General features: G+C 51.4%; 8 protein-coding genes and 1 non-coding gene across 9 annotated transcripts; 2 read left to right on the top strand and 7 right to left on the bottom strand.

Moving 5' to 3' along the window:
• Positions 1-1317: 1317 nt before the first annotated feature.
• Positions 1318-2697, top strand: AYT1 (Trichothecene 3-O-acetyltransferase; the record flags this gene model as incomplete). Its single annotated transcript, XM_014686029.1, has 1 exon — positions 1318-2697. One exon carries the CDS (start codon positions 1318-1320, stop codon positions 2695-2697), a length of 1380 nt encoding a protein of 459 aa, XP_014541515.1.
• Positions 2698-4451: 1754 nt separating this feature from the next.
• Positions 4452-5622, bottom strand: G6M90_00g105260 (uncharacterized protein; the record flags this gene model as incomplete). The annotated part of the gene is made up of 4 exons (XM_014686028.1): positions 4452-4735; positions 4786-5075; positions 5149-5314; positions 5388-5622. The coding sequence occupies 4 exons, from the start codon at positions 5620-5622 to the stop codon at positions 4452-4454; spliced, it is 975 nt and encodes a 324-aa protein (XP_014541514.1).
• An 868-nt stretch (positions 5623-6490) lies between these two features.
• Positions 6491-7892, bottom strand: G6M90_00g105250 (uncharacterized protein; the record flags this gene model as incomplete). Its single annotated transcript, XM_014686027.1, has 2 exons — positions 6491-7779; positions 7835-7892. The coding sequence occupies 2 exons, from the start codon at positions 7890-7892 to the stop codon at positions 6491-6493; spliced, it is 1347 nt and encodes a 448-aa protein (XP_014541513.1).
• Positions 7893-9827: 1935 nt separating this feature from the next.
• Positions 9828-10279, bottom strand: G6M90_00g105240 (uncharacterized protein; the record flags this gene model as incomplete). Its single annotated transcript, XM_014686026.1, has 2 exons — positions 9828-10155; positions 10212-10279. 2 exons carry the CDS (start codon positions 10277-10279, stop codon positions 9828-9830), a joined length of 396 nt encoding a protein of 131 aa, XP_014541512.1.
• Positions 10280-11195: 916 nt separating this feature from the next.
• G6M90_00g105230 (uncharacterized protein) lies at positions 11196-11387 on the top strand (the record flags this gene model as incomplete). The annotated part of the gene is made up of 1 exon (XM_066131670.1): positions 11196-11387. One exon carries the CDS (start codon positions 11196-11198, stop codon positions 11385-11387), a length of 192 nt encoding a protein of 63 aa, XP_065987744.1.
• A 3151-nt stretch (positions 11388-14538) lies between these two features.
• fl (Conidial development protein fluffy) lies at positions 14539-16314 on the bottom strand (the record flags this gene model as incomplete). The annotated part of the gene is made up of 4 exons (XM_014686025.1): positions 14539-14983; positions 15035-15266; positions 15326-15453; positions 15512-16314. The coding sequence occupies 4 exons, from the start codon at positions 16312-16314 to the stop codon at positions 14539-14541; spliced, it is 1608 nt and encodes a 535-aa protein (XP_014541511.1).
• A 917-nt stretch (positions 16315-17231) lies between these two features.
• G6M90_00g105210 (uncharacterized protein) lies at positions 17232-19764 on the bottom strand (the record flags this gene model as incomplete). The annotated part of the gene is made up of 5 exons (XM_066131669.1): positions 17232-17514; positions 17577-17639; positions 17765-18165; positions 18893-18981; positions 19050-19764. The coding sequence occupies 5 exons, from the start codon at positions 19762-19764 to the stop codon at positions 17232-17234; spliced, it is 1551 nt and encodes a 516-aa protein (XP_065987734.1).
• A 433-nt stretch (positions 19765-20197) lies between these two features.
• G6M90_tRNA00000110 lies at positions 20198-20296 on the bottom strand. Its single transcript has one exon. It is a non-coding gene; the product is annotated as a tRNA-Leu (tRNA).
• Positions 20297-22706: 2410 nt separating this feature from the next.
• On the bottom strand, positions 22707-23366 carry G6M90_00g105200 (uncharacterized protein; the record flags this gene model as incomplete). The annotated part of the gene is made up of 1 exon (XM_014686023.2): positions 22707-23366. The coding sequence occupies one exon, from the start codon at positions 23364-23366 to the stop codon at positions 22707-22709; it is 660 nt and encodes a 219-aa protein (XP_014541509.2).
• Between the last annotated feature and the right edge of the window lie 10 nt (positions 23367-23376).

The following is a 23376-nucleotide window of genomic DNA, read 5'->3' as shown; positions in this document are numbered from 1 at the left end:
AACTATGAGGCGAAAGGCGCATCTGGTGGGAGCATGTTCCCAATGAATTGTCGCTTTAAACACTCAAACCATGTTCCTCCATATGACAAAAATTCATCAATTTCTCACAGAACTCTGCGCATGTTTGACTTTAGCGCCAGATGGGTTGAGGAGTTGCTCCATTCTTGTGCCAAGTAAACATCTTGAATCAATATGCACTAGGCATAAGGCAACTCTTACCATCTCAGTAAATTCCACATCTCGTGCGTTGCCGACTGGTGAAATTATTCCCCACGGACGTTTGTTCGTCGTGACGAGTTGCTGGTCTTCTGGGCCCAGAAATTGCCGAGTCTAATCGTGTGTTGCAAGTGCTACATATGTAGTTTTCAGGACAAAACTTGGCGTCGCTCCTGTAGTCACGATAATTTTGCGTTCTTTTTGTGCTTATTCTCAATCGAATTGTGCAGGATCCTTTTTTTTTCATGGTCTGTCCATGAGTTCCTTGTACGTCCGTAATTGTACGAGACGGTTCATCAATACTGGCTGACTACACAAGCCACGGTCAAGGCACGATATCATCTTAGCCAGGGAGGTCTGTTGCTGGCGATGCCACCGTTGAAATGTGAGATCAATATGGCACAAGGCATATTTGAGCGCCCACCGTCGATATTTGAGGAAGTAAGACGCATGGTGATGGAAAGGGAGGAACTCGATGCTACTTTGACAATTGAAAACGCAGCCCACATGTGTTGCCAAGGCCATGAAATATGGTAGAAACAGGCGCGGTAAATGTTCTTTTTGCAAAACTCACAGCTTCGCGATTGTCAAAATTTGCTCGCATCTTCAAGTAGTGTCGGCGGGATTCATAGCATTGGGACAATTAGCCCAACCCTTACTTCTAGGGAACTCGTGAGTCGTCATCGCAGGCATGACTCAACCAAAGGAATCAATGGCTGTGTTCGATCTACGGGAGACACAACCGTCCATCCATCGAGTCCCAACTGATTAAAGCCGCGCTGTCAAATGTCAACTGCAACCAAACTAGCTATTGGTCCGTTATGAGCAAGTATGAATCACAGTGAATCATTTAAACTAATACCGTTTGATCCTAGCTGCCTATGCAACAGACTTCAAAGTATGTTCGACAAAGGACCCGCCGAAGCTTGCCTGGAATAGGTCAATTCTCACCTTTAGCGACGATCACCGGTCACATGCACATGCAGCTTACTGCACAACATCAAACCCAACGACCGACATTGTAAAGGAACCAAAAACCCCATCCAAAGCAGCGTAATTCTCTCTACGCAGTACCTCCACATTATGATACCAGGAAACAAAATGCTAGACAGCAATCTCCTTGACGTGCTGGGTAACCAACCATCCCTGCACAAATTATACACCCAGATAGCATCCATCTACGCCGTCACCGGTCCCGAGGTCCACGGTCACATCATCAATACTCTTAGAAACGGACTCGAAAGATTAGCAGAGAGCTTTCCATGGCTCGCAGGCCATGTCATCAACGAAGGGGCCAGCGAAGGTGTCACGGGCACTTACAGGATCATACCTACCGACAAGATCCCGCTCGTCGTCAAGGATTTGCGCGACGACGCCTCAGCACCAACCATGGCCGCGATGCGGCAAGCCAGGTTTCCCTTTCGCATGCTGGACGAGAGCGCCATTGCTCCATGCATGACCATCAACATGCCCGGAATGCCCATCGGCCTAGTTGACGACCATGGGCCGGTTTTTGCCGTCCAGGCAAACTTCATCCAAGGCGGCTTGGTCTTGACCATGGTCGGACAACACAATGCCATGGACATGGTCGGGCAGAACAACATCATCAAGTGGCTGTCACGAGCTTGCCACGGCGATGCCTTTTCACAAGAGGAACTGGCAGTCGGCAACATGGACAAGAGCCAAAGTGTTCAACTCCTCGACGCCTCGTGGGAGCCCGGAGCCGAGATTGAGCATCAGCTGCGGAAACCGCCCGTTGCAGGATCCGAGGAGAGCACAACGTCTCCAGGCACACCTCCCAGATTATCTTGGAGCTACGTCAATTTTCCCCCGGCGTCGCTGAAAGGCCTCAAATCCGAGGCGACGGCCACCAAGCCCGCTAACTCGGCCTTTGTGTCCACCGACGACGCCGTCTGCGCATTCATCTGGACATGCCTCTCCCGAGCCCGCGCAAACCGCCTCCCCGCCGAGGCAAGTACCACCTTTGCGCGGGCCATCGATGTACGCTCACGGCTGGGCCTACCGGCCACGTATCCAGGGGCCCTCACCAACATGACGTACAACCGGTCGTCGGTGGGAGCAGTGGGTGCACAGTCGCTGGGCTCCGTGGCATCTGATCTTCGCAAACAGCTCGACTCCAGCGTTGTAGACGTGGCATATAACACCCGCGCCCTCGCGACGTTTCTCAGCCGCTGCAAAGATAAAAGCCAGGTCGTCATCACTGTGTGTGTGGATGCTTCGTCGGGCGTCATGCTCAGCTCATGGGCTGGCGTTGATCTTTACGACCTGGACTTTAATCTTGGGCTGGGACGGCCCGAGGCAGTGCGCCGACCGGGCTTCCTCCCTGTTGAGAGCTTGATGTACATTATGCCCAAGTCTCCGCGTGGTGAGATGGCGGTGGGCATGTGCGTCAGGGACGAGGACTGGCAACGACTCGAGGAGGATGAGGAATGGAGCAAGTTTGCCGAGTTTATCGGGTAGCTGGCTGCATTTACATGGCGAATTAGGCATTTGAATGAAGAAGAGTCCAGTTTAGACCAAGACGTGGTATTCGTTGGCATTTGTAGGAAATGTTGGGGCCATTATATTTTGTTCGTCTTTGCGAAGGCTATAGTTTCGATGCCGGGTCATCTACTCGCAGCCCCGTGCGATATGACAAACTACCGTGCCACACTACCACGCAGTCTCCGGCCATCATCGACCTTGTCAATGAGAAAGTACCTGCGCAGCATGTCGCAAGCGGCGTCACCAACTCTATTTATCTAAAGCTGAGCACTCGTGGTGTTTAGCACAAGCTCTTCGCCTCGCGGCATTCTCGAGACGTACAAGTTCAGCCGTAGAATTCCCATCAGGAAACCGTCGGAATAGTTACACACTTGCAAGTCTGGGCTTGGGGTGGGAGACGGACGTTGGAGTTGATTCGACAAGTGTTCAATAACGACAAGTTACAACACGCGCGTCAGGCCCGATGCCGCCTGCTGCAGGGACACAGAACTCTGCTGCGTCCTGGAGCAGAGTGCGCTCTAGAACACACAGCACGATGCTGCTCTGGCTGATGCTCTCTATCAGTTCATCTAGTACTGCATTCGGGGCAGCCTTGCGCGCATCTCCAGGGCTGGGCTGACCGTTTGTGTGACCAGAGTTTCCGCCACATCAAAACAGTACGGCATCGAGACTCCTTACTCGGCATTGTGGCCGATCGAGAGGCGTCAGGCTAAAGGCTGTTGGCATGGTCCCAGTATTGTTGCCCACTGAGGCTTTCAGCTTTTGGTTACCAATGTATGAGTTGAAAGTTGAGGGCGTCAGTGGCTTGTAGCTCCACAGCGAGGATATCAACCCAGTTAACCCTCATTTTTCTGCCATGTCGATTCTTGCATGTCGAGCCGTCTACATCCGCCGTGTATCATGACACTCGAGGCCGTGTGCGGCACAAGAACACGGCTCATTCTTCTTTCTCTGCGACGGCGGCTGATGATGTCCTGGTAGGTGTTTTGCCTCGATGTGCGTGGTGTTGTGCCAGCGCGCCGCGCAGCAATGAATGCTGTCTTGTTGCAATTGACTTTTACCAGTGTCTCTCCTTTTCAGCTGGGCGAGTTTGCCAACTCTATTTTTAAAGTGTTGTCGTGGGCATTTTTTACCCGAGCCTCGCTGGTTAACTCGGCTAGCGAGGCCTCATAGTCGATTCTGCCCTGTAGACATGTACCGCGCTGTTGTACCTTCATAGTCTCCCTTCTGTCTCCAAGCCAAATGGTAACAGAAATCCTCGAGTTCTTTGTGAGCTGATGACAGGGATAAACTTGAGCAATCAACCGAGTAGAGTAACAAAATGCCAACAGTCAACGCCACCAAACTCCACCGCATCAACGTACCAGATAAACAGCCACAACTTGGCCACTGGTCGGAATTGAATATTCGTAATTACTACCATGGCTACTCCGTAGATTCCCCCGCCATCAAGATTCGGTGTTTTAATACCAAGCACGGGATCCTCGATGCGACATCAAGGCATGATCAAAGGCAGCAGCTACAGCTCGTCGTTCAAGGATCGATACAACGCCTGGTTTTAGCACATAGCCGATGGCATCACCACCAGGGCTTCACCCCCTCAAAACCTGCTGCATCGCTCACGGCCAAGCCAGTCTATCGTTTGTGGCGGCTTAGTTCGTGCGCGATCGTGCATGCCGAGCCGCACTTGGGCCGCGGCACATAATGTTCCCTCTGACAGCTCCCTTTTTTCATGTGGCCAACTCGTGTGCCTCCCTCTCAGGCGGCCCAGTGGGCATCTCGTGAACCTGAGACCAGTGCTGCCCATCGTGGGCGTGGCCAACACTGCTAGGAGAGTAAGCCGGCCCCGGCGCTTGAAACGGCGTGGAAGCGACGCTCTCTGTTACGCTGGAGACTGGATAACCACTGGCGTATGAATACTCCGAGACAAACGGCTGCTGGGTAGGACTGAAAGCCCGCTTCTTTCGCCGCCGACGAAGGAGCATGAAGGCTGAGCCGAGAATCGCCAAGCCAGCTGCAAAGGTCAGCTTCACTCGTTCAATGTGCAGGCAGGTCCCCGCTTACCGACTCCTCCGATGACGCCTCCTACAATGGCGCCCACTGGCGTTGACGATGAGTTTGGCGGTGGTGGTGGCGGCGGCGGCGGCGTCGTCGTCGTCGTTGTACTGGTCGACGTGGTGCTGCTGGTGGTTAGAGTGTAGCCATTAGTTGTCGTGCCACTGCTGGCTGTCTCAGTAGCATGATAGTAGATGGGAAAAGTTGTCGCGGCAGTCGCACACCTCTGAAAGGTGTATCCGAGGAACGACGAGTCTGCGTATTGAACGATTGCACAAAAGGGGCTTGCTGTGTTGGAGCTATGTTCTCAGAGCATTTAGCAATTTCACATTACTCTCATGGCAGGGTGTATCGTTGATGCCATGTTCTTACCAGTATAGGGTATAACTCAAGTCGGCGCCGCTTGCTGCTGCCGAAGATTCTAGGGGGAGACAAGTTGTCGGGAATTTGCATGGACTTGTCGTTGTACAGCAGCCGAAAGCCTTGTATTGCGAATAGGTAGCGCAGAAATAGGAGCCTCCGCAAGTAAATGCCTGGTCTGGGAACATGTCAAGGTTAGCTCAAGGACTCAAGACACGCGTGAGAGTCTTGACCGAAAAACCACCACGTACTGGCGTCGCCATATAGATATCCGCACGTGTGAAGCTCTGCTGCCGAAGTCGTCGCGCGTCCGAATATTGCTAGATGGTCATGAGGGACAGCAGCGATCGTCGGGCTAGGTCCGGCTTGATATGTTTCTGGTGGTTGTGGCTCCGTGGTCGGTTGGAGCATGGATCTGGCGCTGGCCAGAGGATGCTTGCGCGATACGACGAGTGCGACGAGGGCATAGCGTCGCGACGAAACCATTTCGTTGCTGTCTGGTACGCGGGTAAGAAGTAATATGCTCCCAATCCGCGATGGGTTGATCTGCGAATTGTCACAGCGTATGTGTCTAACTTTATAATTTCCATCTTGTACGCGCTTCGTCTACATAGCAGCTGAACCACAGGTGCCGCCACACGCGTAGATGGCCTACCCAAAGCCAATAGTAGTAAACGAATATTGGGAACGTTGGTGCGTTGGCTTCAAGGCGTGGCCACCATTGAGCGACAAGTCAGGTAGTTGACCATTGGTCTAGAACCAGCTGAGCAAGTCACCAAATCTGAGACGCCTCCAACAATTCCCACAAATGTATTGCTACATCTAGATCATCTTGCTACACATTGTGCAAAGTTGTTATATCCGTATAGAGAAATCTGCTTTTCTTGGTAAGCACCCAGATAACCATTTCCATCACTCATAGGGGTGGGTTGAGAGTCTTGGGCCAACCTAGACATCTGGAGTTGATTTCGCCTGCTCTTCCTTGTGAAACGAGCTGGTGCCGATAGCTGCTAGGTTTGCACTCTTGCTCGGTAGTAGTGTCCTAGCTATCTACACAACCAGTTACTTGGACTATTACACATAAATATATATGAAAAAGTCGAAGACATCTACTTGTTAAACAAACGTCACTCGTTAAAGCTGGAAGAAGTTTGGCAACGTATTATATCTTGGCCACTAGAAAACGACACCTCTAAGAGTTACACACGATACCTCTCTCCACAAACCGAGCCCCATCACGCGCTCCCACAAATCCATCTTCAGTATTGGAAGAAGTTCGTGGGGCCCAACATGACATCTTGATAGGACGATTGTAGAAACAATAAGGGTTAACGAGACCTGATGTAACTTGTGCTTAGAGGAGGAGAATGGCAAGAAAGGCGCCAAGGACAGCCCCCAGTCCAACCTTTGCCTTATCGGCAGGACCTGGACTCGGCGGGCTTGTGGGTTGCTCACCCCCAGGAGACTGCTGGGCAGCGCCGCCACCTTGCCCGCCCGGTTGGCCCGGTTGGCCCGGTTGACCAGGTTGACCAGGTTGCTCAGCGTTGGCTGGGCCGGCTTGCCCGGGTGGCTGAGCACCGGCAGGAGCGGCGCCGGCTTCACCAGGCTGCTCAGCAATGGCAGGAGCGGCGCCGGCTTGCCCAGGTTGCTGAACATTGGCAGGACCGGCTTCTCCAGGTTGGTTAACAGGCTGAGGTTGTCCGGCGCCTCCTCCCGGCTGGCCGCTGGCCGGCTGTGGCAAACCACCGCCGCCTCCGGGCGCACCGGGAGCGCCTGGAGCACCTACGGGACCACCACCACCAGGAGCGCCTGGAGCACCAGGGCCGCCTCCGGGAGCACTACCTCCAGGAGCACCGGGAGCACCGGGAGCACCAGGACCGCCTCCAGGACCACCGCCACCGGGGGCACCAGGAGTTCCGGGACCACCTCCGGGACCACCGCCGCCGGGGGCACCAGGGGCACCAGGACCACCTTCAGGACCACCGCCGCCGGGAGCACCGGGAGCACCGGGAGCACCACCGGGACCACCACCGCCGACCGGGCCAGGCAGACTCTCGGGCGGAGTACCTCCAACCTCGGGAGGAACTGCCCCTGGTGGACCACCCTCAGGCGGCTGTGGTACCGGCTGCGGTACAACAGGTGGCTGTGGTACAGCCTCTGACGACTCAGGCGGTGGTGCAGCCGTTGTTTGAGCTTGCGTCGGTCCAGGCGATGTTACTCTAGTTTTCCTCTCCGTTGTAGCCTGTGTTCTGGTGCTCCTCGATTTAACGCTTTCGGAGCGAGTACGGGACTTGCTTCTCTCACTTGTAGACCTTGCTGTAGGCTTGCTTGTCTGGTGTTTAGAGCTGGTGAGGGGACGCCTGCTGCTCTCACGCTTGGTGGTTGAGACAGGTTTCTTGCTGGTCTCATGCTTGGTGCTTGGGGGAGGCTTCTTGCTGCTTTCATGCCTAGAGCTTATAGCAGGCTTGGTAGGCTCATGCTTGGAAGTCGGAGGAGGCTTGCTGGTCTCATGCTTCAAGGTGGTTGTTGCAGGCTTCTGGCTCTCTGGGTTCCAGGTTGGGGCAGGCTGCTTGCTTTCAGGTTTCCAAGTCGCAGCAGTCTTGTCACCGTCATGTTTTTGGTCTGGAGCAGGATTGATAGTATCTGGCTCAAGTTAGAATACTTGTAGAAGTTTTGCTAACATCAGCAAGAGCCTTACCAGCGGCAGCAAGTCCAGAGGCCAGGTAGGCAGCAACCACAAGCTGAGTGACCTTCATTTTGCCTCGTGGTCTCGGAGCAAGATAGCAAAATGAGCTTGGGCAAATGTCAATGAACTTGACGAAGTGGGTGACTGAAAAACTCGCAAGTTGTCACAACTTGTTGCCGATAAGACGAACCATATGGTAATTTAGGCCTACATGCCCTCACATCTTTATACTCGTCTGAGGAGCTCGACAGGCAGATGAGATAGGCCTGTCTGCTACCGGACTGGGACATCACATAGCTTAGTCCACGTTGCATCGAAATACAAGGCAGTAAAATCATCTACCGGAAACAGAATAGAATACCCGAAAACAGTCAGAAAATTTGCGAAGATCTATACTAATATGCCCGGAAGCGTAGATTTGGTATAAATTGGCTACAGTGTCGTTGATGTGCTGCGGGCCAGCCCTGCGTCCACGTCGGGTGAAGTGATGGCTCTCGCCTCAATGACTGGTGCAAAGGCCACGCCAACATCTTGGAATGTCAGCCACTTCTAAAAGTGTTGAAGAGTCTATTCAGTCAGATACCAAAAGCAATGGTCTTCAAAGACAAAATGTGCAGTGGAGCAGGAGCGTGGTTATGGCGCAAACTCAAAATACCGCCGATGGCTACGATAGACTTTCGGAAAAATCTAAACTCCAAGATTTAAAGAGAGCCAAACTAAAACTTTCGTCCGTAGGTTTAGCAGATGGAGAAGGCCGTTAAAAGTTAATTATTGGACCTCAGGGGAGCCCGACACATGAGTTGCTCGCGGCCTTGAGGCACCCTACAACGTTAAGCCAGGCAAGGAACAGAAAGGATTCATTCTGAGAACTAACCAAATAACGAACATAGAATGGGAATATTCCCATTGTTAAGCGGTCGCTCGCGTTGCCCATTGTGCGCAGCGCCAAATAGTGAGTCGGAAGGCTAACATAATGGTGCTCAACGTGCAACACAAGGTTCCAATCCGTCAAAGTTAGACGATGACATAACAGGAACCAGTTTCGGGCAGGTCGAATTATTTATCAACCATTCGTGGAAACGGCATCACTTGTTGTCTTGGCCTGCTCTCACGCTGCGTCTGGCACAGATGGAGCTTGGTCTGATGAGCGGCGAAAGCGTTCCTATGACGGAAGAAATTCAATACCCTAGCCACGAGATGGCTCAGGCTGGTATCGGAGCACGAAATCAGCAGTGGCTATTTCGTATTTAATCACAATTCATACGAATGCAGGCACATAGTTTTGATACGTCCAAGACAAGATCAGACGTTGGCGTTACCGCTTTGATCAGTTCGTGAGGGGATCCAGTATGCGGTCTGCTGAAAGCAACGGACAGCACTCAGTGTAATGAGTGGCCGCCTCATAGTCCAAATCATCAGATAGATAGTGGCATAAGAAAATAGAGACCGAGAACGGAGTCTCAAATATGATTTGCGGCCATCGGATGATTTCGGTAGCAAAGGAGTCGCGGCGTGATGGAAAACAGACGAGATAGTACCATGTAAAACGCCATGTCAGTTCTCTAAGCATACAATGCATTTCCCATATCAGATGACGACCGGAATGATGGCTGGATTCTGTCAATCCGATGATGCTTCGCTACTAACCAAGGTAAGAGCGTGGCTAAGCCCTCAAAGTTTATGCATCAAGATTGACTTTTTGTCCACCAATCCTCACCCAGCACACTAATCTCGCACGGGAGCTTCACAGATCTCTTCGAGTCAACCAAGGCGTCGCTACAAAAGACACAAATCTGAGCATTGAAGCGTAGGGCTTTAGCATGCAATTCAAGGAAAGTAGTCAAGGATTGAAACTAAGTAGGCTAGACGCTTTTCAAACACCTTCTCGGAACATTTAGCCACATGTGCATTCACCACAATACCTCCGTTGGGATGTAGTGTCCCCCCACTCACAAACTGACTCCCATTCCCTGCGAGGAAGATGTAGCTGGCCTGGCTGGCCAATTCAATCCATTGGCGTCCAATTCCCCAACCCATGTCCTTGCTGCCTAGGCTTTTCCATTCCTGACGCAACCGATGGGGTCCAAACTGGTCCAGCGGCAACGGCATTCACCCGTAGGCCCTTCTTGATCAGATAATTGGACAAGGAGCGAGTGAAGGCGATAATAGGAGCCTTAGTAGTGGCGTAGTCGAGTCTGCTGGGAACGCCAATATACGAGTCTACCGATGCGCTATTGCTGATGCAGCCGTTCTTGGCCATAAAAGGCAAAATAGCCTTGGTTAGATAGGAGTAGGAATCGGTATTAACGCGGAAGGTAGAAGCCCATTGTTCTCTAGTACGAGTTAGCATGTGAGAAGGGCAGTTGATTGAACTGGTGAATAGACATACTCGGATATGTCGAAAATAGTGCCCTTTTCGTTTCGAGCAGTGGCATTGTATACTAGAATATCTACCATGCCAAATGTGGATTTGATCCTTTCTGCGACGTCGGTGCAGTTGATTCAGTGGCTCAAGTCGCTGGAAATGAGGACAATCTCCCCTCTATTCTTTTCTATTTGGGCTTTTGTGTGCTGCGCATCTTCTTCGGCGGGTAGGTATACAACTGCCACTTTGGCCCCTTCCATGGCAAGAATAATTATCACAGATCGAGGAATTCCAGAGTCTCCGCCAGTAATAAGAGCATTCTTGCCTGTGAGCTGGCCACACGGGACGTAGGGGGCTTGCCCTTTCTCAGTATGCTAGAGGTGGACCTCGGTTGGCTTTGGTGTCATCAATGTCTCGCTCGAGACCAGGCTTGTCTTCGGTGGTGTCGCCTTATCACCGGATGCTGGGTGGGAGACTTTCTGAACGACTTCTTTTGGGGTTTCCGTTGTAAATCGAAATGTCGGGGTTTTATTTCAGAAATAAGTTTGACTGATTGACAAGTTTCTTTGACTGGATTTAAACAACCCTCGCGGTCGACATTGATCCTTTTAACATCCACTTATCACGAGCGTGATAACGCGGGCTGGCGTAACCTGCTCCCAAAGCCATACTTCCTTGACATAAGGAGAGGCGAGAGACAAAGAAAAGATTTACTAAATGATATCATCCTGTGTCTCGAGAATGGAAGATTATGTGACAACTTGATGTATGGGCGACGTAATGAGTACATAGAGCATGAATGGCGAGACACGGTGAGTTGTTTGCGGTGACGAACACTCTCCGAGCAGATGGCACCCGGTACAACCACTTCAAATGTAAACCGTATTGTAGGAATCTCAATATGACGTCGCTGTATGACTGACAGACAATCATGGTGGTCTCGGCTGCTTGGGCCACGTCAAGGACATGATGGTGGTGATTTCTTGAGCTTGGTGTAAGCATGTCATTATGACACCACGATTTCCACCGCCGCCGCCTGCCTATGTTGAAGGCGGCAACAAGCATAGACCGAGACACATCTCCCGTCTAGGCAACGTTCTTGACCCGCGAGTAGACAGCAGCAAGCTGGGAGATACCGCCCAGGCACAATTTGGATCCGACGGTGGAAAGCCAAGTTGCCCAGCGGCAGGCGCCATATAGATCTGTCTAAGCCATGCCCCCTATTTTCTAGTTTGTAATTATATCTGTCGTTTGTCTCTCTTTCAAAGCTTGAGAAGGACGTATCGCACATAGGTGCCTTGCTGTTGTGTTATACAATGCGACCTAACCCCGGTTTCTGGAGCGGCGACTGATGAAGCCCGGACGTAGCTGGTTGAGTCTACCATAGAGCCGGCTCTCATTATTCAGTTCAGGGGATAAAGACCTGATTCTCTACGAATCCGATGAGCGGAGGCATATCGCTCTTTTGGCACTGTCCGCCCCGGGAAAATGTGCATCATCTTGATATGTTGATAAGTTACATAAGTACCTGGTAGTAATTTTATGCGGGACATGTTGCTCAGAAACTTGAATGGCATCTGTCTTCTAGTCAATTCCAGATAGGGCTTCTTGTTCCATGTTGTTGAAGAGCCAATTGCCCGAGGCGAATGTCTCGAGTACAACATCGTCCGGATTTTCCGAGTCTCCTCGGTCAAGCATGGTCTTAGGTCCGCTCCGGTCCTTGGCGGTGCTCTTTACCACGATCAAAGGATCAAAGTCGCCTTACAAAGGGGCTACAGATCGAGCCAAGTCGAAGTTGACAGCACAAAATGCTCTGTGCAAGGCGTTCACCCAACATAACCGCAGCCGGTTTCGGATCACGCTGCCCGAGTTCTAAAACTCAGACAGGGCACGCGCTGGACAGACAAGTGTCTCGCTACGGTTAGCAAAGACTTTCGATATGACGATGTTGGGGGAAAGCATGCGGCAGATTTATCGCGGCAACGTGCTGCCTTGACGGCTCGCAACGTCACGATGCTGCAACTCCTGCCCCGGAGGACTGGTCTCGCAGGCGACAACCCCATGTGCACATCTTTGCCTGTCGAGGTTTTTGGTCTGCGATATTCGGGCCAATCATGCTCGTCGGAGCTGTCTCCGGAGGTAACTGATTGCTGCACCCAAGAGCTTGCGACGTCCACCATAGGCATTAATCCCACGGACTGGAACTCCCTTCCCCACATTGCCGTCTGCGATTTGTGCATCATATTCCCTTTATTCGGGTTTTTAGGGATAGATCGTATACTTACACTCGTCGTGTGATATGCTGCTTTAAGCATCTGTGATGTCACAATGCCGTGGCTGCTGCGCATCAGGAGCGATCTCCGAGGGACAAATGACCTTGCTGCACTATGAGGTCAGACCGTCGCCTTTTTCAGATTCTAGCAGCCTCTTTGGGCACGGTCAATCCAATCAGCTGTGCTGGAGGCATCCGAGTACGTAGTTGCAACCAAAACCTAAAAGGCAGCGTTCCCGCGTCAGGGGCTTAGCGATGGCGCAGGCTGTCCGAACCAGGGGTACGCTCTCACAGATGTTCTCTAGAATGACGAGTCATAATATCTGTTCAGTGGGTTCCGTCATCTCTATTTCTACCGCCGCCTTGGCGGGTCAGCTGGGACAACAAAGCAGCCATGGCGAACTGTGAGGAACTTGTCAGTGCGGCATTGAGCCCGGCTTTATAGCCAGATGGAGCCGTCGACAAAACAGTAGCATCTTGAACTCGGACCATCCTCCGGCTTTTTCAGACCAAAGCGTCGCCTTCATGCAGTATTCAAGTTTTCCGGGTGTTGATCATGATGGAATACATTGGAATCTGTCCATCCGAGCTACTCCGCCCAGCGACATAAATACAAGGTGGTGACCGAATAATTCTACGTATTTCCATTTCAATAAGACACTACGACAATCATATGCCTTAGCTTTCTTTCAAAGGGATACCAGATCAAGCCCACTTGCTTCAAAGCATCAAGGTCCGTTGTGCATTCATTTCAAGGGACGGTATAGTCATGAAGCCGTCAACTCTTCCATATGACAACAGCGAATTTTATGGGATAAAAACGCCACAAGGCAAAATCATGGTGTCTGCCAATCTCCTCATGGCCTCTTACAACACGACCGCTGAGAACTGGAGACTGCCGTCGTATCAAAATAAGCACACCAAAGGCATCATGCCCACGACATATCCGCCAGCAATCAAGGCCAGCCCCAACGTTCCTGGATACGTGGCCCCAGTAGGCACCGGGCCACTGCCGTTACCGTGCCCGGAAGCTGGCACTGCTCCATTTGGTAGTTGCTCGTCCGTCGAGACAAGTGAGCCGCGGCCAGCTAATCCTCCCGCTTCTTGTGGCAGTCTGGACATCGCCACGGAAACGATACCGTCGTCTCCATGTCAATACAAGATGAGTTACACCCCGCCGGGGCGTGCTTTTCCGGCTCCGTGGCATCCTAGACGTCCAATATCGACTCTCGTGTCAAACAGTCACAGCATGGCTCCTGCGACGGGTCTGGCACACAAAGATGACGAGCCAATTCCGTCATACATGAGTCCGCAGGCTATCAGAGCAAGAAACATTATACTTTTGTCCCCTGGAACAAAAAGACCCAACAAGGTCGCTCGCGTACCTCGACCCAGCGCCCGGCACGTATCCTAGGCCGAGAATCTCCGTTTGCTAAAACGACGGAAGCCAGACAGGTGATTTTGTAGTAAATGTGTGCGGAGGGGGATACGGTCGAGTTGCTAGCAGAAAATTTACTACATTTAGCTTGGAGTCGGAGGAGTTTTTCTGCTTTTTTTCCTTCCTTTTTCTTTCTCTGTTTTTTTTTTTTTTTTTTTTTTTTGGCAAGGGGGACTGGTTCGTAAATTCTCAATGTACGGTCCTAACCCGTCCCCTCTTGTTTGTAGAGTCAAGCATTTTTGACATAGTCTCTTAATGAATATCGGAGCGTTTTCTATTTCTGTGGTATCAACGCCAATCTTTCAGTTGTGTGTAGTAATAGCTACCGTGCGTTGGAACACATTTTGTCCCCCCTCGCCAATGCAACAAGCCAAAACCTTGGGAATCGATGCAAGATGAGACGCCTGCCAGAAACGGTACCAATTTGGACCAAACGCTAAAAATTGCACTCATCTCCCACGCCAAACGTGCTTCAGGGCGACCCGGGCTTCCCGCAGCGCACCACGGCAGGAGAGGTGGAAGGAGTTTCGTGAGCTTGCCCCATGACGACGGGTCCATCATGAAGGAGAGAGGGCAATGTTTGCAAGATGACTACATTGCCGAGTCCGCTTCGGATATATGTCACGCAGTACCCGGATTCGTCAGGTTATTTGAAGCTGGTTCCTGGCAATATTCGCTGCCGGATGTGCGGAGCCCATCTTGGTAAGCAGCAGGCGCGCATGGTCGGTCGCCGACATTGTGATATATGGCGATGCCATCCGTACGTTGCCTTCATCCGGGCTCGGAGATTGTTGCACGGGCATCGTTTCATCCTCCTGTCCAGTGTGCTGTAGGCGTAGGTGCACCGAGCTCATGGACCTGCCCTCGGTTTCCATACTCAGACCAAGCATACCGGCAGTGCAAACGAAATAAGGCATGAGTCCAGACACGCGGCGAAGAGTAAAAAGGTCATCGTAGGACTGAGTCAGGGCCAGGACGGACTGCGCAGTCTCTTTACATATCGTAAATGGCCGGATGTCGGTGCTTCCCATGTCCTTGCCGATGAGGGGCCGGAAAGCACATAGGAGGCAGTAGTGGTAATATATGCTGCATCATCTGTTAGGTGCCTGTGCCCCTTTGCCGGCGTCGTGTGCTTACTGGGCGAATAGTACAAACGGCGTTCTGCCGCAGTCACTTTCGGCATAGGCAAACAACTCCTTGTACCAGTCCAGACACTTCTCGTAGAAGGCCCTCACGTTCGCCGGGCCACTTGGGATGTTTGAGCGAGCCAACGCTATGAAATTGTACACCCATTCGGTCAACTCAAAGATCTTGCCCGAGATGATCTGCATACCAAGCATCTGCAAGTTGCGCCCTCCTGGGGTCAAGGCTGCGATCCTGTTACCCAGCAGACTCTCGACTAGTTTGTCTCTGTCTTCGAGTACGCACCTGGACTAGACCCACGACCGCCGTTTCTGGCTTGCATAATCGGATGTAGCGTATTCAAGATGGATACATGTGCTTGAGCGGCGGAAAGCTGGGCGGTAAACACGCGCCCCGTGGTCAAAAGTAACATGCTGCAAAACATGTCAAATCGCCACCCAACACAAGTCATGGCATCTTTTATTCACATACCGAGACAGCGACACCGCCCCATGGTAGGTAATGTCCAGCACTCTCTCGTATTGCTTACTCTTGTTGCGAACCGAAGACTCGGGGTCGTGATGCTCTTTAATATTAGCGATGAAATTTTCCGCATACTCCTGAGCCTTGGCTTCTTGTCCACACCGCAGGTGATAGAGTGAGAGCACCCCGATTGCTTGTATATCCGGAAGGACCTTGGACCGGTGTTTGTGCAGCTTCGCATTAGCCTGGTCAAAGAAGGTTTTGCTCCCAATCCACCCAGATGGGAGAACTTCAAGTTCGTCCTTGTCTTCGTTTACCAGGCGACATGCCAGTGCCAGGATGGCGCACACCAATGCCGAGGAACAAAACTGGCTCGAGTCACTGTAGAAGCTCTGCAGAAAAAGATCGTGAGATAAAAGGCTGAAAGGGAGGTAGTCCCAAGAAAAAATGGCGTCGATGAGGTGATGTATGTGCGCCTTTGTCCATCCTATCTGGGTCCACCTATCCTGATGCCAGTGAGACACGTAGGCGTCGAGTGGCCGCGGGGGAAGAGTCAGTATAGTTGACTGGTCTGAGTCGGGCGGCAGCCCGTTGTTCCTTGAAGTAGGGCGGCAGTGCTTCCACGAGCGCAATTGTTGGAAACATGAGCTGGGAGAGTCGTCGCTCGCTGTGCCAGGCGGCGTCGTGGCACTGGTTTCCTTGCTTTGGACAAGTATGCTCCCAATGTCTACGCCACGCCGAATCTTTTCAAAGACTTGTTTTGCATCTGCTTCGTTTGAGGCTTGGAGAAGCCCATGGAGTTTCTCATACATGGTGTTGGTCGCTTCCATCTCCTCAAATCTCCTCTTGATGGCTTGCAAATGTGTCTCGCCCGACCTGTCCGTTTCGTAGAGACAAGTGTCGCCTTTGGTCGCGCAGCTTGCACACGTCGGGCGCTCCCCGCTACACTATTAATATGGTTTCTTAGCCATCAAGCAAGATTGCAAAGAGAAGTCACCGCCATACTTTGGACTTTCGCTTTTGACAAGCCAAGCAAGCAGATTTTGTAGGGTGTTTGCGCCGCATTGATGTCGATGCTGGGGTTGGGGGTACCGGGCCACGCCGACGGTCTTCGGGCTTACTCGGGAGTAATCGTCGAGGTTGGTGGTTTTTGGAGCTGCTCTGCCTCCTCTTGCGTGCCATCATTCTAGAGGTCCCTTGTTCTGACTCGGGGCCAAAGAGGATATACAAGGGTCCGAACGGGGATCTCAAGACAGCGGGAGAGAAATGCGCCGGATGCGTTCGAGTCTGGTGTCGATCTGTGACCCCACAGCACCCCCATTTTTCTACCGTCAGGCTCGGTGCCACCAGCTGGTGGATTGCGGGGCACGAGTTGCACTACCAGTTGACTTAATCACTGCTCGCGCCCCGGCACGGGCCGCACGTGATACAAAGAGCTGGTCAAGTCATGGCCAACAGAACGCGCAGCGATTCCCCGACGTTCCATGTCATGCCAGGCTCTAGTCACCGAGACCATTTCGTAAAAAGAGATGCTACTACCAGCTACTCAACCGCCCGCCACACTTGCCTTTTGATTTGTCCAAACCTAAAACTAATTGTAGCTAGGGTACGCGAATCAGGACGACGAAGAACGATGCCGAGAATAGCACACGTGTCGGCTCAAAATGACGAACACAAAGCACAACTGTGGGATCAAAAGGTATCACGAAAAGTCCCGGTGTTGGAAAGACTAACCGCCAAGGTCGCTTTGAATCTCCGGGTGCGCCATCTTCCTGCTATGCAAATCCGCATAGATTGCATCCGACTCATCCGGCGATAAATGCTGCATCCTGTCAAGGTCGTCCTTTTCCAGCTGACCCAACGTCTTGACCGGATCCTCCCCATCTTCAACCTTCTTGTCCTCCTCACCAAGCCCCGTCTTGTGTCCAATCAGCAAAATTTGCGCGCGGGGATAATTCATAAACTCGGGCTGCGCTCCCACCTGGCGCAAGTCCCCGAACTTGTCAAGTACCCTGCCAGACTTTGTCAGATGCCGCACTTGAAGCTGCTCTCTCGAGTATCGATGCGCACTCACGACTGAGGATACTCTGGGTCCTGTGGCAACTGTGCAGACGACGGGCCCTTGTACGTCGGATTCCTGCTACTGATGGTGAAACCTCCCTTGTCGTTGAATCACAGCGCATCTGCAGCTCACCCAGCTCCTGGGGCAGAGTTGCCATGTACGAAAGGTGACTCTCGCGCCCCGTCGTCGTAAGAACATACACGCCTTCCCCTACGGGCGTTGCATCGGGAGATTGACGCCGTCCCGCCGTCTTGGTCTCGTAAACCCCTCCCTTTAGAAACTTCTCGCCAAGTTCGTCATACGACGCGTGGGATTTTTCGACAAACGCCATGAATCTGTCCTTTGGGCCTGCAGGTAGCGCCTTCTTTGGCAGGGCAATAAGTCTGGCTGTGGCTGACGTGGGAAGTGCACCGTGGAGCTTTGCGTCGTCGGGGATGGGCCGAAGGATGAGATATCCTCTTGCGATGTCGTCGATGGACTTGGGTTCATCGATACCAACCCGGCCACGGATGAAGTAGTATAGCACTCCCTTTTCCAAGACATGGGGTGGTGCTTGTGTATTGGTGTCTGCTTGCTTTGCATCCGTCTGTTTTTGTGGGCGCTTTTTCGTCGAATCAGCAGTATTTTTGTGCTCTCCATCTTTTTTATTCTTCGCTTTTGGGCTGATTTCATTGCCGGTTCTATTTTCCGCTTCTTCCCAACTGGCTGACCCTGCGCTCCGGCGCTAGATTTTCCAGACCGCGCGGTGGGCATGATGCAAAGGATTCTCTAGGCAATAAGCTTGCACTTTTGACGTAAGGTCCCAGGTGCCGGCTTTTAACAGAGTAAGGTGCGGCCGTTTTTATAGTTTTAGGTGTTGCAACGTGCATCAGCGTCACTGTTATATCATAGATGTGGCACCTCCAAATCAGAACGTCACACATACTCGGAGGACTCCGGTGGCGCACTATAAAGTCCAGGACAGACCGTCGGCATGTCTCATTTAGTACTGCAGTTGCAACTGAATACGGAGTCCTCCGCATTTGACCCCTCAAAATTGGTGCCCTGGTGAAATGTGTCATCCGAAATTGGTTGGTATCGTTGCTGCTCGAGACACTCAACAGTAGGACTTAACCTGGGGCCCGTTTTGGGCCATGGCCGAATGAGAGGGATGCAGAACATAAATCAGGGCCTCGGGCGCTCAGCATTCTGTTGTTAGGTTATTCCAGACAGAGAGTCGATACAGTCCAATCGTCCCTCAGACGGTGGGATAGCACCATGTCAGGGCTACGCATTTGGCCATCAGGCGAGGGTTGTAATTCGGAACAAAATGGATATGTTGGCCGAACCTTGCTCAGATCTCTCCCCACCACCTCTGCCGAGTCCTTTCCATCTCCAACTCCTCTGGGAATGGCTCCAAGAAGCTGCTGAGCAGATCCTGCCACTCTGTTCTCAATATCTGGGTGCACCACGCAGACGTATATTCCCAATAATTTGGATACCAACCAGAAAATTCCCAGTCAATGATGCCAACCACTTTATCCCCTCGGACAATTATATTACATGGGTTCAAATCACCGTGCGTGAAGACTGGCCGAGGCCAAGGCCCGTCCTGTCGAGCGGCCATGTCCTTGACATCCTTCCAATCTTGCTCAGCCGCCTGCTCAGGCTTCTCGGCTTCCGAGGGCCGCAAGTTGTCCCTCAGCCACAAGTGAAACTCTTGTATGGATTGGAAAGGGCCGAAGCGGCGATCTGGACGGGGCATCCGGCTATCGAATAACGACCCGCCAACACAGCTCTCGACCCCCGCGTCAGGGCGAGGCTGAAGTGAGCGAATTTCTTCCACCATGAGCTTCAACTGCGCCAAGAGCTTGTCCTTGGATTCTTTGGATCGATCATCCCATCCTTTCGCGATGCAATCGCCTCGTATTCTCTCCATGACAAGGTATACGCGTCCATTGCGTACAAAGGAGCACCAGACCTTGGGTATAGGGACCGAGGTGTTGTCGGCGATAAATCTCATTGTCGCTCCTTCTGTCAAGTCGACAAAGGCATCCGACTTGACGATTAAGCGTCTCGAAATAGGAACGCAAGCGCCCTGGCGACGAAAGAACCGTGCGGTAGTCTTGAGGGCAACAAGAGTAAGGAAGCGGCGGATGCGAGTGTTGTTGATGGCAAGGTTTTCATGCCCTGCATCGAGGTGTCTTGCGTCTCTGGACATTGGTCAAAATCGGCGGAAGTTTTGCCTTGACAGACAGCTTTAGTAGTACTGCCATTGCCGCCAAAGCGAAAGTAGGCGGGATATTCAGACGTTTAAAGTGTGAAACGAGGGTTGGGAAAGGAATGCTAGAGATCCATGCCATTTGATCAATGGTCACATGCAGACGAGCGTGACATGGCACCTGGGGATGGTAGCATTATTGATGTCAACGGTCTGGTCATGTCAACATTGAATAGCACGTGCGGCCACCACATGCAGACTTCAGTGGTGGCACTGGGGGCTTTATGGGGAACTGGAGCGGTGCCGGCACCGTGCGGGCACTGTAACAGAGGTCGCTGGTGCCTGTATCCTGTAAGAGCGGTGCCGGGGGGTGCTATTGACATGTAAAGGTCACTCCATGTGGTCACCTGGCGCCTTCAAATCAATAGCATCGGGTGAGATGGCCGAGTTGGTTATGGCGTCAGGTTAAGGTTACCTTAACACCAGCTTCCTGATGGAGCAATCCTCCTGGGTTCGAGTCCCAGTCTCATCATTTTTTTTTCCACTCGAGTGGTTTTTTTTCCTTTCCTTTGTAAATTGTACCAGACCTGATATTGAAAAAGAACTAAGGACGGACCCCCATAATGGTCGACAACATAATGACAGGACAACAAGTATTATCACACGAATCTTAAAACCCGCTGACGGGGAAGGGACAAAAGAAAGATTAATAGCCCCTTTTCTACCAAAAGTATACAAGGACTTACTACATGTATCTAGATTAATATAGCGTAGCACGCCTAATACTCCAAAGGAGTGAGGATTTTCCTCAGCAAAGGCGTTAAATACACACACACACACACCTGGTGCCTTCAATGTTGGGACATCTGGATTGATATATCAATTGATGTGCGGCAAGGTCTCAAGGTTCAGTGCTGCCACTTGACTCGTCACAATGGATGTCAAAGGGGCCTTTGATGCGATTCTCCCCAATAGGCTGATTCTCCGACTTCGGCAATGATGGCCGGATTTTCTGATATGGTGGACCTATTGACCATTTTGTCTCCCATCACAAAGCACTGGTTAGATTCCAACATGCCAAAACAGAACCCACAGAATTCACTCCTCCGCGGCCTCCCTCAAGGCTGGCCTCTATCACCGATTCTTCATCTCCTAGCTACAACTCCTATCTACTCTCTGCCTGGGGCAACAGAAAGGTATGGCTGTGCAGACGACACAGCGATGCTCCATGTCTTTTTAGGAGACTCTGTAAAGGAGACTACGGCGGAAACAGACACTGCAATCGCGTAAATGCTGGCATGGGGACAACGGGAGGCTTTCTCCTTGAACCCAGATAAGACAGATGTCATGCAATTCTCTAGGAAACAAAACAGACTTCCCATCAGTCTTCCACCAGGACCAGGAAGAGAAGGCACAGAAGTCAATCTAGCTCGATCGTAAGCTTACTTTTAACACGCACATCGAGAAATGGTTACTTACGGCAAATAAGGTTATCCCATAGCTACGGTTTATTAACAATATAGTACAGAAAACGTTAGTGGTAGCAGCTAGGGGAGCAGTCTATGCAGTAGCCCTATCCATACTCTTTTACAGACTAGACACATGGTTCTTAGGCTTGCCCTCTAAGATAACATAGAGGAGAGTAAGGACTATTTTAAAAGCTTAACTCTTAAAACTCCAAATAATCCTGAACACGGCCTACCACGCTATCCACCCTGTCTAAGAGACCACCCCGCGAGTCTTTCTCTGAAAGGAGGCGGCAATCCCGCCTGTAAATATTATCCTCAAGCAAACACAAGCGCACACCGCGCTTTAATACGTAATGCTAGATGCAGCCCTCTTGATTGTTACAAGGATAAAACAACCGCAAGCTTGCCCTGTAAATTCTGATATTTAGTCAGCATCAAAAAAAGGCTAGAGGTGGCCGGCAGGCTGCAGTTTCATATAAGCTAATAGACACCGAAACCGACATGAGTCAATTGGGGACCCTATCAAGAGATTTAGTACCAGACAACACCAGACTTGTTTCTATTATCGTCAACATCTGGGGGGACATCACTAGACAGCCAAGACGGAGAGGTCACGCCCGCCAGGTGCCAATATTGCATGACTTGGTACCCGCGGACTGCTACACTGGTGCGGCTGTATAATAATGCCAACTTCCCTGTTTTCGGACCGGATAAATTCGAAACAACCCATCTGCTACCACTCGGTCCTCGGGCCATTACAAAATTTGAAGCCATGTAAAAAGAGCTGGTCGGGGCCAACACACAATCACTCGGCCAAGACCGCGCCTGATTTAGAGTAATAATCGGGACACTTCAATGTTATCTTAATAATCACATTGGTGGGTTGTCCACTACTAATTAGCAGGCTCGAGGACAGTTTCGTTCCACCAAAGTTTTGGGGAAGTATCTGTGGCATATAATAGTGTCAGATATCAGGACCTTAAAATAGGGCAAGTCATTGCTCTTTATCTTTTCAGCTGCAGAATAGCTCGCGGAGACTCATGTACCTAGGAAAATTGTAGGTTAAAGGACCCTCCACGAGTTATTCCGCAGCTAAAGAGATAGTACCACGACGCGGCATTATAGATATTAGCATCAACTCCTACTCTTAGGATTGTATCAGACATATATATCCGCCAAGTACAATGCCACGCTCCTGCGTTTTCAAGTCGCGACTTTGTGTCAAAAATAAAAGGGCACTAATCGTGCCACGCCCAATTACGGCTTGTTACTGCCATTATAAAATAAGCTATTAACGTAAATCACACACACACACACACATATATATATATGCAGACATTAACAAGGCTATAAAATTAAGTAAACGTACGCCACACAGAATTTATAGGAGTTAGGTGTCCTTCCGGATTAGGACCAAGGGGTAATACATGATTAATTTCAACGTAAAACATCAATGTTTAGTTGCCCCAGTACCTACTTAGGGGTCCGGCTATGCCCGAAACGACTAATCCCCTGTCGTAAACGAGACCACCTATTCCGCTGAACCTCTTGGTCTGGTTGACTTTCCTCGGAAGGCTGTTCTTGGGTGGACCGAGAAGTCCGTCTTTGAGCATGATCCCCCGGCGGCTGCCCTTCCTCGGTATCAATTGTCCTGACACCACCCGTCTCTGGCTGTGCGCATGAACGAGTTGAAGACTGCGAAAGACGGTCAAGCCTCGGCATCTTACTTGGCGACTCGGGTGTCGCCGATACGGGCATGAGCTGGGGGGACATGGGCGCTTCCGCTACTTGGCGCGGTTGTATATTGCGCTTCTCCTCGATGATCCCTAGATACTCTCTATACTCGCTATTGTACTCGCTGTTGAGGCTCAGCACGTCCCGCAACGTCTGCTCAGGCTCTAGTGTTTTGAAGCGCAGAGACGTAGTCTGGTCCATGTCCGCTGGAGGATCGCACAAGTCGAGCCTGGTCTCTGGGAAACTGGCATTGACATCTGCGCCGTATTCCAGAAATATTTTCATAATCGCAACCCATTTGATCTTATTCTCATATGTCTGCGCGGGCCCAGGATTCGATGGCACTGCATCGACGGAAAAGAGGTGGTAGCCCGCCTCAAGAGACTTCACGCCACACATTTCGATCTGG

The sequence above is a fragment of the Metarhizium brunneum genome, chromosome 6 (assembly GCF_013426205.1).
Source record: "Metarhizium brunneum chromosome 6, complete sequence".
NCBI classification, from domain to species: Eukaryota; Fungi; Ascomycota; class Sordariomycetes; order Hypocreales; family Clavicipitaceae; genus Metarhizium; species Metarhizium brunneum.
This window is presented reverse-complemented; position numbering and strand designations above follow the sequence as displayed.